Source organism: Otolemur garnettii, unplaced genomic scaffold (assembly GCF_000181295.1).
Source record: "Otolemur garnettii isolate 467f Iridium unplaced genomic scaffold, OtoGar3 scaffold00002, whole genome shotgun sequence".
Taxonomy (NCBI): domain Eukaryota; kingdom Metazoa; phylum Chordata; class Mammalia; order Primates; family Galagidae; genus Otolemur; species Otolemur garnettii.
Genome location: NW_003852397.1, coordinates 33,586,051 through 33,601,327, shown reverse-complemented (window position 1 = coordinate 33,601,327; position 15,277 = coordinate 33,586,051). Strand labels below are relative to the sequence as shown.

At 47.1% G+C, this 15,277-nt stretch overlaps 1 protein-coding gene across 3 annotated transcripts in view; it reads right to left on the bottom strand.

Moving 5' to 3' along the window:
- The window catches only part of GALNT15 (polypeptide N-acetylgalactosaminyltransferase 15), a 51,901-nt gene that overhangs the window by 24,329 nt on the left and 12,295 nt on the right, over positions 1-15,277 (bottom strand). For all 3 annotated transcript variants that reach the window (XM_003781722.2, XM_012805179.1, XM_023512777.1), the window contains exons 2-3: positions 6,971-7,137; positions 3,036-3,240 (exon numbers count right to left, since the gene is read on the bottom strand). In XM_003781722.2, coding sequence (XP_003781770.1) covers positions 3,036-3,240; positions 6,971-7,137 — 372 coding nt within the window. The remainder of the gene's footprint in view (positions 1-3,035; positions 3,241-6,970; positions 7,138-15,277) is intronic.

Here is a 15,277-nt window from a genome sequence, read left to right as displayed (position 1 = left end):
AAACTTTAAATGGGAGAGAGCTTGGCCAGCTTCTTGAGACAGTTTGTCTTTCAGCCCCCAGGATTTCCCTTTCGCCTCAAGAACCTTGATTTTTCTAGGGGTATGACTTTCTACTCCTTGGGTTGAGTGCTGGAGCTGGCAGCCCGCACAAGGCTGCTAGGAGCTGGATACCACAACTACTTCTGATTTTCATTGTTGTTGCTTTATGTAGAAACTGACGCCAATCAACACCTCCCCAGGCTTCTGTAAAATCAGTTTCTCATAGAGACCTCATAGAGGGATGGGCACAGCTCAACCCTACAGAACACATCTAATATGATAGATACTATAAATTTGCATATTTATTTTGACAATTTTCTGGCAGACGGCATTAAAATGTCATATTCTAAAAATATCAGTAAGTTATGACAAATTTTTTCTGGAGTGGGAAGTATGAGGAAGGGATATCTATCAATTCAAACAACATTGGTGCATGGTTAGAGGTGGACCTGCTAGGCAGGGCCATGGGCAAGGCCAGGCTGGGTAAGGGAATAAGGGCTGCCAACCAGGCTCTGAATTCTTTGACCAGCGCATGTAGGGAGTTGTAGATGTGGCTTGCCACACTGTTCACTCACCACTCCCACTCCATCTTTTTTCTTTTTTTTAGGTTACACTAAATTTATCTGTTTATTTATTTAAATTAAGTCATTTGTACATAGATCCATCTTTTTAATGAAAGATCTTAAAGGACCTTTTCCTGCTTTATGGGCACTGAGTTCTCATCTGGTGACAAGATTCTCCTGACAGGAGTCTCAGAGGCAGTGGGTTTCCCTTTTCTATATTAACAGCAGCACCTGATGGCTTCTACAGCTTTGCTTCACACAAGGAACATGGCCTTGGGCAGCCCAGGAGAAACACTTGGGCAAGGTTCCTGCAGGAGTGAAGTACACCTTGAAAGGTGACATGTTCCCAGGTGATGGCTCACAGAGCACAGCCCTGGGGATGGGCAGAGATGAGGACGCAGATACCACAGAGGCGCTTTTCTTTCGCATTCCTGCCTGCCAAGGCCTACAAGCTGGACACTGGGCCCAGAGAAAATGAGTGGACAGGAAGCCATGAACAGGATGTAGGGATGACACAAAGATGGTAACGTCACACAGAAGAGGGGGGACATGAAGGGGAAGCCAGGCTGGGAGCACACCAGGATCAGAGGCTGTGTGTGTTTGTGTGAGAGAGAGAGACAGAGAGACAGACAGAGATAGGGGAGAATGGAAAAAGGTTTGGTATAGAGGAGAGGGGGAAAGCATAGGACATTCAGACCTCTACTTAATCACAGAAGGCTTCCCAAGGGGTCTGTTTTGTTTATAGCTGAGGTACGGCCATCTCAGCCTGGATCAGTGAAGTGGTCCCAGTGTGAGAAGTTAGACCCCAGGGACTCACAGTGGAAGTGTGTAACTTTGTAACATAAGTCTCACAATCAGCTGTGCAAGGGGAGGATGAATGTTTCTCCCTGATGAGTTTCTCTCTAATTCTTAAAAAGAAATGATGCCTGATAAAAACAGCCCTGGACCCAGAGTCAGAAAACCTGACTCAGCTACTAATCCCTGCGTGCCCTCACACATCATTTCACCTCCCTGAGACTAATTTTCTTCTATTAAAGTAGAAGCAAAAATACCTGCCTGAGCTACTTCACAGGCGGTGGGGTGGGGGAGAAGAGACATAGGCATAATAACATTCATTACTGGGCTTCTAAATGTCTGCATACCAGCAGCATGGAAAACAGCCCAGCTGAAAGCAGCTGTGTGACCCCAAGGGGGTCTCTGTGCCCTCCCTGGAACTTGGGGTTTTCAACAGTGAAGTAATGGTACAGAACAAGATGATCCCTCTGAGAGCCACCCATCTGTGGTCCCGTGGTGGGAATTAGATGGGCAGTGGGTGAGATCAGCTTCAGAGTCTGCCTCCGTGATACACAGTCACATGGATTTTGAGATGTGCCTTGTGTGGAACCAAATCAAAGATGGTGGCTGTGTGGGGTTTGTGAATTTTCTCATCCTAGTTCTGATGCTGCATGTCTGCCTGTCTCCTTTGCTTACGAGACGGGAGCCAGGAGTGGGCAGTAATCTGACCATGGAACTGGGTAAAATTATCCATCTGTGTTTTCACTAGAGTTCTGATTGTTCTTTGTTAAAATGGAATCCCTGAACTATTAACAATTTACTGTGTGTTGTTTGAAACCTCCTCCATTTGGCAGGATGCTGACTCCTGTCCCTCCAGGATCCATGCCTCTGTAGTCCAGGAAGTGTCACATATATGTGGTCATCTCTAACTTCAAACACGACAGCAAGCCTTTACGTGGGCAGGAGTGCAAGAACAGAGGTCCTAAGGCTTGGTTCTAGCATCAGCCCCGCCTGAGCACCATGAGGCAATCATTTATTGAGGTTCTGTGTGACAGGGCTTGAGCCCCAAGGGTGGTCCAGGAGGGCTAATGACCAGATTTTGTCCACTCTCCGACCCCCGCCATGGGATAATCAGATTGAGGATGATGGTTGAACAGGTGTACTGAGGAACTGTTTGAGTTGAGGAAGGAAGTGGAAAGAGTGACAGAAAGATGGGAGAAGGGCAACAGAAATAAACGGTTGAAAAATACTGTAAGACATTTATCTGTGAGGTGTGTAATGCAACTGGCTCCAACGTCACACCTCCAAGGACTGACCTTAGCTAGAAAATAAGAGGCCCCTGTACAAACCAGAGAAACAAAGAATGCTCGTTCTCAATGAAACTTAGTGATCACAGAATCTAAGGCTTTCTTTTCATGGATGAGTATGGGTGGCTGCTCTCTAGACCTGAGTTTCTTTAATCTATAAAGCAGGGTAGATGGAGAGGTTAGCAGGCTTCTAACCCCTCTTCCAACTCTAACTCCCTGTGCTTTTTCCAAGGCTCAAACATCTAGACTCAGGCACTGTTTCAAGTGCTAGGTACATGTTCTCTGAGTGATTGAGGTTGGAGACTATTTCTCCCAGTCCCGTTTCTCCCTGTGCAGCCCCTGGGAGGGTTACCTGTCACCAGCTATTCTGCTGAGGAGGGGCTCCAGCCAGCCTGGGTGGCACTCACAGTGGGCGTCCATGAAGACCAGCACGTCTCCCGTGGCCCTGGTGGCCCCCAGCATCCGTGCTCCGATGGCACCCAGCCTCTTGTTGCTCCTGAGCAGTTTCACACCCTCCAGCTTGGCCACATATTCGCTGAGAGCAGACTTGAGTTGTCCTGGAACCGACAGGGTTGTGGTCAGTGGTGTGACAGGTGCCATAGCCAATGAGATCACGATGACCATCATTATGACCATTGCCAGCAATTCTCTCTTAGAAGCTGTGATTAGTGCAAGAGTTCGGGATTAAATGTTATTGCAGTGCGGTTGCAGCTAAGGTGTGAGGGTGGGCCATGATTCTCTCCAGGAGAAATTAGGAGGGATGATGGCATATAACCAGGAGAGGAGACAACGTGCTAACACTTTCTAAACACAGCCGAGAGGTTGTAGCAGGGAGTGTTGGTGCCCTACCCAGATCCCCTGAGATCCTTTGAACTGGTTTGGTTTGGTTTGCATGTCCAGCTGCTGTGGGTGCTAACTGCGGTCTGCGCCCTTCCTGGGAGACTTACCTTGGGGTGTTAGAACTGCCTCTCCTGAAGGTGCCAGGCTGTCATATAGGATGCTGCCCCTGGCCCCAGGTGTCTGGGGACAATGACTGACTACTACAGACTGTGCAGTGCAATTTACACCCTAGACCTCCCTACTAGAACAGGCTGTGGCTGGACTTCACCTGGAACCACATCTCTGTCAACTCTTCCTGCTGTCCCTGCTGCTTCCCTCACTCCCCTGCACATCCCCCGCTGCAAGAACAATCTGAAAAAGATTAAATGCACACAAATCTCCTTCTCAGACTGTGCTTTTGGAGTGCCCAAACTGAGGCAGCAGCTATGGTAGTCAAAGGCAGAAGGGCCCATCAACCTTGGCAGCTGGCAGGTGCTTGCTGGTGCTGGCTGAAGGGGCCTCATTGCAGAGGGAGGGATGAGTCTACAACATAATGGACTGAAAGAGAAAGTAGAAGGTAAAAAATTGAGACCAAGAGTTCAGACAGCCCTGTGGAAAGGACGGCTCCATAGGCAAAGGGAGATAAAGAGGCCTAAGGGAAGGTGATAGAAAGGATGAGAGAGGCTTATTAAGTTTTGTGTTTAAGATAAGAAAAACTTCACTTTGTATGTGTTAAAGTGTGCACGCATGTGGAACAAACTAATGGAGATGGAAGGAATAATGTGCTCACGTAGAAGGAGTGGCCTCCATGCAGTCTCAGAAGTGCAGAACCTCTGGCCCACTGGACTAAGATGTTCCCAAGGGCAGGGATCGTACCTCTTGCTTCTCTTCTGCTCTGACCCCGAGTACAGGGAGGCGCTCAGTGCAAGTGAACAAAACCGAGCCAAACAGCAAGCGTTCCCCCAGGTCCCCAGCACAGCATAGTCTTAAGTATGGACAGAAATAGCCTGGCTGCTTTCGTGGCTGGACCTCTAGGGAGGCCAGGGAAGACTCAGGCAGACTTGCTCCAGAGCCCCCACCAGGCCCCGTGCTCCTTCTCTGGGAAGCTGTCTTCTGAAAAGCACAGATTTTCGTCAGGGGAAAAAAATGTTCCGAGCAGTGGACATAAGTCACTTGGCTATTGCAATTCTCAGTGATAAAACGCTGTGAAGATTTGTTACTTTATTTTTGTTAAATATTTTTCTGATAAGATTGTTAATTCTGGTCCATTCCCTAGGGAGGGACCTCTATTAGTTGAGCTATTAAAACTTCTGAATTTAATAACTAAGAAAATGACATGAAGGCTATGTTAACCTGTTTGATGGAAGTGTTTCGGATTGTGTGTGAAAACCCCACACTGTACCCCAGAAGTGCATTAATGTACATAGTTACCATTCAATAAAAAAGAAAAAAAAAACTTCTGAATTTGTTTGTCTAAGCAGCGCCCCCCAGTGACCTCATTGATCAGACACTGCTAGTCATCCTCCCCAACTCATCCTCCCCTTCCACCTTACTGACAGAACTTTGATTTTGTTTCAGTGAAAGCGTCTCTCTACCAAGACTTCCTTGCTGCTGGCAGCAACTCTGATAGAAATCAATTGGATTTTGGAAAAACTATTGTTTTACTGACTTTTTTTTTTTTCTTAGCAGGACAAACTTGGCTGGCCTCTCCCTGTCTGTTCTCCCTTTTCCTGCCTGGAATGTGTATGTGAAGTAGAGAAGCCCTGATGTGATCATGAGATCAAAACCACACACTATGTATGTCTAAATGGAAAGCAGAAGAAGCTGTGTCCCTGATGGCACTGTGGAGTTGTCATACCTATCCTGCCCTGCCAACCTACAGGCTTCATGTGCTGTCAAAAAAAAAAAGTCCTACTGTCTGTTAAACCACTGTAGCAGGTTTCTCTTCCAAGCAGCCAAGCATAATTCCTCATGGATATTCCCAACAAACACCACTTCACAAGGCTCTGCTTGGGCTGATCACTACACTCTGTTTAGCTATGATCCCTGTTAGTGTTATTTAGGATAAAATTCTAGTGAGAGAGGTCCATAAGGGATTAAGGAAGAACTTCCAGACTTCAATGGTGGTGTGACATTCTCAGAGAGTTTTTGAAGCAGATAAGAAGGCTATATGCCTGGGTGGTACAGTGCCCAGAAGGAGCTGGTGTGATCCTTGACTCATTCCTGCCAGAAAATAATGACTTCCATTTATAAAGGGGCTTCTCGTGGGCTGGGCATCACATATATTTTCTGGTGTAATCATTCAGTGCTGGTCTCACTACCCCAGATATATGACCTCAAGCACATCTAGCTGGTTCTACTGCACCATACTACATTGTCATGACCATCTGCTACATGGACTTCAGGGTGGCTCCAGGCAACCCACAGCATCTTTTTGTGTCTCTGCTTTCCTCATATGTGAAAAGTGGTTGTCAAGCCCTGCCTTCCAGGGTGGCTGTGAGGATTAAACAAAAACTATGCACAGTGACCCCTGCTTGGGATCTGGGCCTTGGCAGGCACACAGAGGAGTGACATGGGGACAAATGAGCCAGTGCTGCCCATGTATGTGGGAAAGGCCCTGGACTCCAGTGTCAGCGGGAAACATAGGGCCACTGGATGTAAGGGGCAGAGGGAGAGTTGGCAAGGCACAGCACCTGGACTGCTGGGCATGGGACCCAGGTCCCCTGGTGGGACTGGCCAGAGCTGAGGATGTTGAAGGCAGCCCACCTCCTCACTTCCCACACTCCCAGGGGACTCTGATATGACACACTTCCTCAGCTGGTGGGGATGGACCACAGGTGAGTTCTTGGGAGGACTGTTCCCTGCTGAGGGTTTGGAGAATCTCCGGGCACTTTTATCACCCAGCTAGCTCAGTCCTGCACCTGCTCCTCAGTCCTGCTTGATCAATACCCAACCCACTGCACCTCAGGAAGCTGCACATTCCCAGAGCCTCTGGCTAGTCTGGCTTACTCCATGGCCACACTGGGCAAGTTCCTGTAGGAGGACCTCAGAAAGAACTCACAGAGACCCTGGCCACCTTAGCCACTCTCTGTTATCCCCCTTAGGAAAATGCAAGTGCGCAGCTTCCCTCACAGCATTTTGATCTTCCCACAGGGCAGAAGAGGTCTCTGTAGGTCATTTGGTTAAACCAGAAATGTAGACCTTAAGCTCAAGCCAGCAGCTAGAGCAGCAGTTCTCAAAGTGTGGTCCATGGACAGCACCATCAGCATCACCTGGGAGCTTGTTATAAATGCAAATTAGGGGGCTCAGCTCAAGATACAGAAACCCTGGAGGTGGACCCAGCAATCGGGGTTTTAACAAGCTTGCCAGATGATTCTGATGTACCCTAAAGATTGAGAACCACTGACCTAGAAGTCAGGTGGGGGCAGGGGCTTCTCTGTCTCCACCTCCAGGAGCCTGGAGGACTACCTTGCTGGCTAAGGTCGTCCACCAGGATGATCTCCTTCAGGAAGGCCCTGGGCGCTGTGTCGAGGATGCTGTGCACGGTCCTCAGGAGGGTGGACCAGGCCTCATCATGGAAACAGAGGATGACACTGGCCATGGGCAGACTGTCCCCAGGGTGCTGCTGCAGACACCTGCAGGGAAGAGAACCAGGGAGCCATGGGGAAGAGAAGGCTGAAAGAAACACTCTGTATCTCCCAACCCCACCTCCTGGCCTGACTGGGGCTGCTCCCACCATATGGGCCTCCCCTCAGTGCAGTAGCATTCTTCAGGGTCTCTTGAAACCTCCACATAAAGAGACCCATTACACCCACAGTAGTGCTGCCTTATATCTCCCAAGAGTTTTTATCTACTATGTCTAGTCTATGCCCCACTTATTGTGGTTGAGAGGTGTTGCCATTATTCTCAGCAGACAACTGTCCCCATCTGTGAAATGGGAATGTGAGACAATACTGCCAGGCCCAGGTCACAGAGCTGTGGCCAGGCTTAGACTGTGTGGTGCACATAGCTCAGTGTACTATGAACACTAATTGTCATCCATTGAAAGACAGGGACTTTTTTATTTTATTTATTTATTTATTTTTGAGTTAGAGTCTCACTCTCTCACCCTGGCTAGAGTGCAGTATGTCATAGCTCACAGCAACTTCAACTTCCTGAGTTCAAGCAATCCTCCTGCCTCAGCCTCTCTAGTACTTGGGACTACAGGCGCCCATCATCACACTTGGCAGATTTTTCTATTTTTAGTAGAGATGGGGTCTTGTTGTTTCTCAGGCTAGTCTCGAACTCCTGAGCTCAAGCAATCCTCCCACTTCAGCCTCCCAGAGTGCTAGGGTTGCGAGCATGAGCTACCACGCTCGGCCTATTTTATTTTGATATTTCTACAACCTAGTACAGCACCTGGCACACAATAAGAATTTGCTCTTATTATTATTATTTAAAAAGGAGGAAGGAGTGAACATTTGTGAGGCCAACAACATTCCAGACACTGGGTGAAGCCCTTTACACCTATTATATTACATACATTCATCAGATAACCTGTGGAGCAGGTTATCTATTCCTATTTTACAGATGAGTAAACTGAGGTTAGAGGTCACATTACTGGTGAGTGGCAGAGCTGGATATTATCCCTTCAAAGCTCTCATGCCTTTTCCACTTTGTTGGTTTGCAGCTGAATACACGGGTGTGCATGGAGTTGCCTCTGCTAAGAGGCTGTTTGTGCTCCCTCCCTCCTCTCCAGCTGAATAGGATGCTTGGTATTTGCCCTGTTTTGGTCTGTGAGAATCTGAGTGGATCTCTGATGGAATGAATTACAGTAACCTGATATGTGGAACAGTGTATGGTTCACTCTTGGTCGCAAAAGGCACTTTCCTAAAATGTGTTTCCAAAGCTGGATTTTTTAGTTTGCAGCTGCTGCTAAAACTATGTCCCATCTCAAAGGGACATTTGAATAGGGCTTATCTCAAGGACCTCAAACTTCCAACACCTAAAGGCATCTGTGAAGATGGAACTGCATGCATGGTGACATCTAGAAAGGCTGGCCCTGCCTCCAGGAAATGCCATCTGATGCAGTGTCAACTCATCCTGCTACTTCACTGAACATCCCTCTGTTGGGTACCCATTCTAACCAAGGCTGAAAACTCTCTGTGCACAAGCAATCTGTGAGTGACTCTCAGGTCAAAATCCTGTGGAGAGGGGGAGAATAGATTCTAGACGATTTTAAAAACCACATAAACATCTCACAAACTAGCTTATGTTAGCTAGTTATGTTAGTTTTTGTATTTACGGTCACCATCAAAGTACTCTCCTTGGCCATCTAGTGACCACAGTGATGTTTAGCAATAAGATATATAGCACTTTTTCTAGGATGAAGTCACGAACTTAATTGTCAAGCCTTCATATGAGGACAGCTCTGATGGTTATTCTAGAAAAGGAGTTCCAAAATTGCTGGTGTCAGTACATCGCTTCCCCAGGGGAGTACTTGGAAGCGGAGCATAGTGATATTCAGCAATGAGGTATGTGGCACTTTTTCTAGGATCAGTTCATGAACTTGATCATCGGCCCTCGAACACACTATATTTTTTTCATGAAGGATTTGAAACCACTCACAAGGAATATACAAAACGCAAATACTTAAAATGATGATAAAATAAAAATAAGGAGGAAGAGTCAGGAGCTGGGGGCATGTAAGTTATGTAGAAAGTCAACATTTGGGGGAAGAACAGAAATATTCATGTAAGCTGTAAGGGCCTCGGTATTTCTAGGATGAATTTTAAATTTGAGTCTGAGATTCCTAGTACCCGAAGTAAAATGGTAAGTTTATTCTGCAAGAGAATTATCACCATCAGAGAAATTACATACCAGATGTTTTAGGGGAAGCAACACTCTTTTCCTCGTAATTTTTTTCTATTTATTACTTTTTTATCTTGAAATAGCTTAACACTAACAAGAAGTGGCAAAAATAGTACAAAGACTCCCTATATGCCCTTTACCCAGTTTCCTCCAGTGATAATCTTACATAACCATCCACTGTAGGAGATGCCAACATCTGAGCAAGATGATCTGCAGCTGAGGCGTGGACCTCGGGCCATTCCTCCACCGGAGTTCCTTGTCGGAGGAGCCCGTGCCCTCAGCACATAGTCATTGTTATTTACTCCCCTCACCTGTATCATTCCCTTTCAATAAAAGGCTGGTGTGGAGGTTGCTCGGGGCTACCCGGAAAGTAAGGGCTAGCCCGCCTTCCACAAGCTTGTACTTCTAATCCGCCTCTCGCCTGGTTCCTTCCTGCGCTAACCGAGACCAGGGCCACAGGAGCCCGACAGGTCGCGACAATCCACAATAAACAAAACCAGGAATTTGATTGTTCAAATACTATTAACTCAATACTATTGTTCAATACTATTAACTCAAATACAGATCAGTTTTTACATCTAACACTAATTTTTTTTTTTTTTGAGACAGAGCCTCAAGCTGTCGCCCTGGGTAGAGTGCTGTGGCATCACAGCTCACAGTAATCTCCAACTCCTGGGCTCAAGTGAGTCTCCTGCCTCAGCCTCCCAAGTAGCTGGGATCACAGGTGCCTGCCACAACACCTGGCTATTTGTTTTTTTTTTGGTTGCAGCCATCATTGTTGTTTGGTGGGCCCAGGCTGGATTTGAACCCACTACCTTAGGTGTATGTGGCTGGCACCTTAGCCACTTGAGCCACAGGCACCGAGCCATCTAACACTAATTTTAAGAAGAAATTCCTATGGGCTTTAAAAGCAGTCTCTTAATGGATGACAGTGTCCTTAGAAACATCCTTAAGACAAATAAAATAATGAACTTTATATGAAATTTTACAGCCTAAGGTCAGGGCTGTTCAGATAACACGTCCAAAGTGGAACAAGGTTCCCTGCAAGGTTTTAGGAAGGTAACTGTGAGTCCCCACTATATACTACTGTCTTTGCTGAGGTCTTTTGTCCCCTCTGCTTGCGCTGGCGTGGTGGAGCTTTCCTCTTCCAATCCATCTGGCTTTGAGAATCACTGCTCTGCCCTCGGAGTTGCTAGATTGTTCACAAATGGGTTAAAAATTTCATTTGTGCCCTCTCCATTCTCACTGTGTCATGGGTATGGGTAGATCTGGGGTCCCTAGACTAGGCCTGGTGGCTGTGAAAACAAAGTTTATGTCAGTGAATTCAGTGGTACAACCCCCCCCTCCCCCCGAACTGTTACTTGGGCATAGTGCTAGGAGGCTGGCTGTTTGCCAACTAAGATAGCAATGGAGTTTGGAGACAGAGAGGCCTGTGGGGGCAGTTTAAGAGGGAACTGAGGTCTGTCATGTCTGCTCTGAGGGCAGCCTGCAGCCATCCCTGTGGCCTGCAGGTGGCTCCTTTCTTGGTTCCAATCGTAGAATATGAGCATTGGTACAACACAAGTGTGTGGTGTGTGCATGTGTGTGTATGTGTGTGTGTGTATCCTTATAGTAGGGTGGTCAAAAGAACTTAGACTTTGAAATCAGATATATTTAGATTTCAATCCTTAACTGCTGCTTCCTAAGTTACCTTGGGTAATACATTTAATAATTACAAGCATCATTTTCCTCATTTGAAAGATAAGGATAACAGTATTTACCCTTTGGGCCTGTTGTGAGAACCAAAGAATAGTATTAAGCTATTTTAAAATAGATACCGTCACTGAGCACAGTGACTCACACCTGTAATCCTAGCACTCTGGGAGGCCAAGGCGGATGGATTGCCTGAGCTTACGAGTTGGAGACCAGCCTGAGCAAGAGTGAGAAAAAAATAGAAAAACTGAGGCAAGAGGATCGCTTGAGCCCAAGTTGGAGGTTGCTGTGAGCTATGATGACACCATGGCACTTGACCCAGGGCGACGGCTTGAGACTCTGTCTCAAAAAAATAAAATAAAAGGTAATAAAATAGTCACTGTGGAAAAATGACAGGCTACGATTAGTATGAATATTATACTCGTTCTGATCATCTTTGTAAACTACAGCTATATTTAAACAACTGTCTTACGGTAGAGCATGAGACACCTACTGAACTACTTTCCAGTTTGGTTTTCTAACTGCCCCATGTCAAAGCCAGCAGTGGCCACTCAGAGCTTTTGTGAAGGATAAGTCTAAAGATGTTCTCAGCTCAGAACGTGGCACATAGCAGGGACTGCGCCAGCGAAGGAGATCCTTATTTAAACTCTAGTCCTCCCCCCACAGGGAACAGGGCACAGGAATACAGCACCCCTCCTGGGGGAAGGAAACAACTACAGCTGTAAGGACTCTACCTTACAGACGCAAACAATGTTACCTACCTATACTTACCCTCATATTAATCTGAAATTAAAAAGATAAAATAGCAACAAAATAAAGAAAATTTTAAATTTAAAAAAGCAAAAATATAAATAAATAAACTCTAGCTCTTTAAGACCACACTCCTCGCAGGTGCCTGGAAGTCAGTAGGAGCTTCCCGTGCTGGTAAGTAGCTGGTGAGCAGGGCCCATGGCCCCTCTCCCTCTGGCCTCACACAACACTCTCTGTGGGGTGCGGTCATGCGCAGTGACTCAGGTCATAACCGCTGGACCACTTTCTGGCTGTGTAAGTGACCCTGGGCAAGTCACTGAGCTTCTGGGTGCCTCGGCTTCCTCAGAAAGGCAGCCAGTGACCCAGTCTGGAGGGCCGCTGTGGAGACCAAATGTTTGCATAGCATTGAGCACAGCGGCTGGCCCGGAGGGAGCATGGGGTTTGCTTTATGATTAACAGATGTCCCGTTACTACAGGATCTTCCTCTGAGGCTCTTTCAGCCTTGACATTCTGTGATTTTGATTCTTTGGGGCACCCTTCCTATAGAAGGGGGCAGGAGGAAGTGGGAATCCCGGAGAGCAGGCATTTGAAAGAGAATCTCCAAGATCCTCTGGCTCTGGGAATTTCTGGGTTTTATGAACAGGTACAACAATATTTTCTTTCACAAAAGAGCAAGAAGCTCGGCATGGAGTGGCAGTGGGGTACACTTAGGTTTCTTGGGGGTTAAAGGCCAGTGGGCTCCTGAACGCTCTTGCAGGCTGGGGGTTACCTCTCTTCTCACCCGGTTCCTCTCCATGGGGACAAGCTCACGCAGCCTCCAAGACATGAACACACAGTTGCGGGCACCTCTCCAGGCAACTGCAGAACTGCCAGGAGACAGGAGCTGAAAATAACTGCGGAAGTAATCTGGCATTTCAGGCGAGGGCCAGCATGGGCCCTGAGCGAACCCAGCCTGAGATTTGTGAGAAGACCCAGCACCCTCAATATGGCACTGAAGTGCAGAATTAAGGATTGTGAAGAGAAGTTTCGCAAAGCCTTGTGCCTCTGGGCCTGTTCATTGCTTTTAAGAGGAGCCGGGGGTCGATTGTTTTGTTTCTGGTGGGCAGTGACTGGAGGAGGGACCTGTGGATGGTGCAGGCTGTGTAGCTCCAGACGCAGTGGAAGAGAGACACCAACCATGTGTACAGGTGTGTGGGGGTGCATGGCAGTCATCCAGGGATGGACTTTGTCAGCCCACGGACAGCAGAGTCCTGTTCATGGCAAATGGGACAGGCCCTCTCTCTATTCCTGTAGGTCTAGGCGCCAGCACAGAGTAGAGAAGGACAATGTGACATGGGGGTTCCCTGAGAACAACCAAATTGCAACTCCACTCACCTTCATAAGCTTGCTCAAAATGTGTTAGGTTAGCCAGTGTTAGCCTTGGGTTCAAATTCTGGATCTGTTCTGGTGACTTGGGCAAGTGGCATACCTCTCTCTGAGAACCATTCTTCCTTTCAACAATTTCCAGATCCACAAACCCAGTTCTTTCTTCAGGAATTAATTCTCATTTCTCACAATGCTTTTGAATCCATTAAGACCTTTCTGAGCATGAAACTTGTTTAACCTCAATTTCATTATCTGTAAAATGGGCATGTTGAAAGGATTGAATGAGTTAATACATATGAAATACTTAGCCTGTGTGCCTCACTTATACTAAGAATTTAAAGATGTCAGTTATTAGTATTTTGTGCATGCCTCCAATATGCTTAGATACCTCTCTAGGCCTCAATTTCTTTATCTATAAGATGAATATAACAAGTAGAGTTACTTTACAGAGATATGTAAAGATTATACATGTATACAGAGAGAGATATGTTGGGTGCTTTGTCTACAGCAAGCTTTCAATAACTGGAAGTGTTTCTATCACTTGGGTGAGAATGTGCTGGCTAGTTCTGGAGTGTCTAAACATGGCTGGACGTCCTCCAGCACAACAGAGGAACTGGTCAGATGTCTTGGGAATAAAGATCCCTGGTGTTTGTAGGATTTTCCATGCATTATCTCATTTAATCTACATCCCCACTGTTGGGGCCATTGTGTTGCCCACCTCCAGTGGGTGCCATGCTCAGAAAACACCACCCACTGCTGCCCTTCGGAGTTGTGCAACATGGCAGCACTATTCCACATGAGATCACAAGCAAAGGAGGCCAGTTGAATGACTGGAGCTTAGACAGATCCCCTGCTGGACCTAATCTGCCCAGAACCCTGCCCTAACAGTGAAATGGTCTCCATCATTCAGGCAGCCATTGGAAGCAAAGGCCTCCAATCTCCTTCCTCACCAGGGGGCTTTCATGGCTTCCCTTTTGTTTTGTTAAAATGCAGGATGACTTCCTTTCAGGAGAGTAAATCCTGGAATAGTGAACATCCATGAACCCTATAGCTGATGTGAATGCATGTTTGGGAATGGTAAGAAACAGTCCAGATGCTGGGACCCTAGTTATCTAATTTTGGGGTTTCTGGGCCCCTGATATCACCATGAAGCAGAGGAGGGAGGTGGAGAATGGGAAAAGAAGGGAGATGGTGCTCAGGACCTGCTTTACTGACTACCTGTTCTTCCTGTCCCATTCCCACCTACCTTACACAGCTTTGGGGGGTGAGAGATGGGGGGGGGTGGGCCACAACTAGTGAGAGTTTGAGCAGCAGTTAGAGAAGCCACTGGATGCCTGTGAAACCCTCTGAGCTCAAGCCAGAGAGGCTCTTTGCAAAGGACCCTAACGTGTGTCCAGGCTGACCCTTCTTTAGAGCTCCAATCCCTCTTTTCAGGTGTGAGGGAGTACAAACACAAATGTCAGCCAGAGAGATAGTGACCCTGGCCCTGGGGGGCTGTGGGGAGCCAGAGACCACATGGTCCACCTGAAAGGAGCAGCTCATGTTACTAGGAGGAAATTCAGCCTTCCTGGTTTTCCTGGAGCTCTTCCTGCCAGCTCTTCCTGGTTTTCAGGAAAAGCCAGAAATCTCAATTGCTTATGTGAAATCTCTTGAATTTCTCAGTCACTAATCCAACATTAAAAAAAAAAAATACTGTGTGGCCAAACATGTCTGTGATAGGACATGACCTAAGGCTGCCATTTTGTGACATTTGAGTTCCATAACTTCTCCTTTCCACCACTGAACACGACTCCTCTTCCTTCACCTGTAGGTGACATTTTGTCCTCTGTGTATCTTTTCTTTTGAGACCCCCTTGCAAATGGAGCTGGTGCTGTGTGCCCAACCTGAACCAAGACAGTGATTGGGGTGGGGGCGGGTGAGACTAGGTATAAAAGGAGATGTGTCACATGTCCTGGAAGAAGACCCTCCAACACACTCAGGCCTCTGAGTCCCCCCTGAGAGAAGGGAGATAAGGGACCTTGGACAGGTCCTTCACTTCTCTCCTCTGGATCCCAGCCCCCACATAATGGGGGCTCACTATGTAAGGCCTAAATACCTTTCCGCATTTGGCCCTATGAT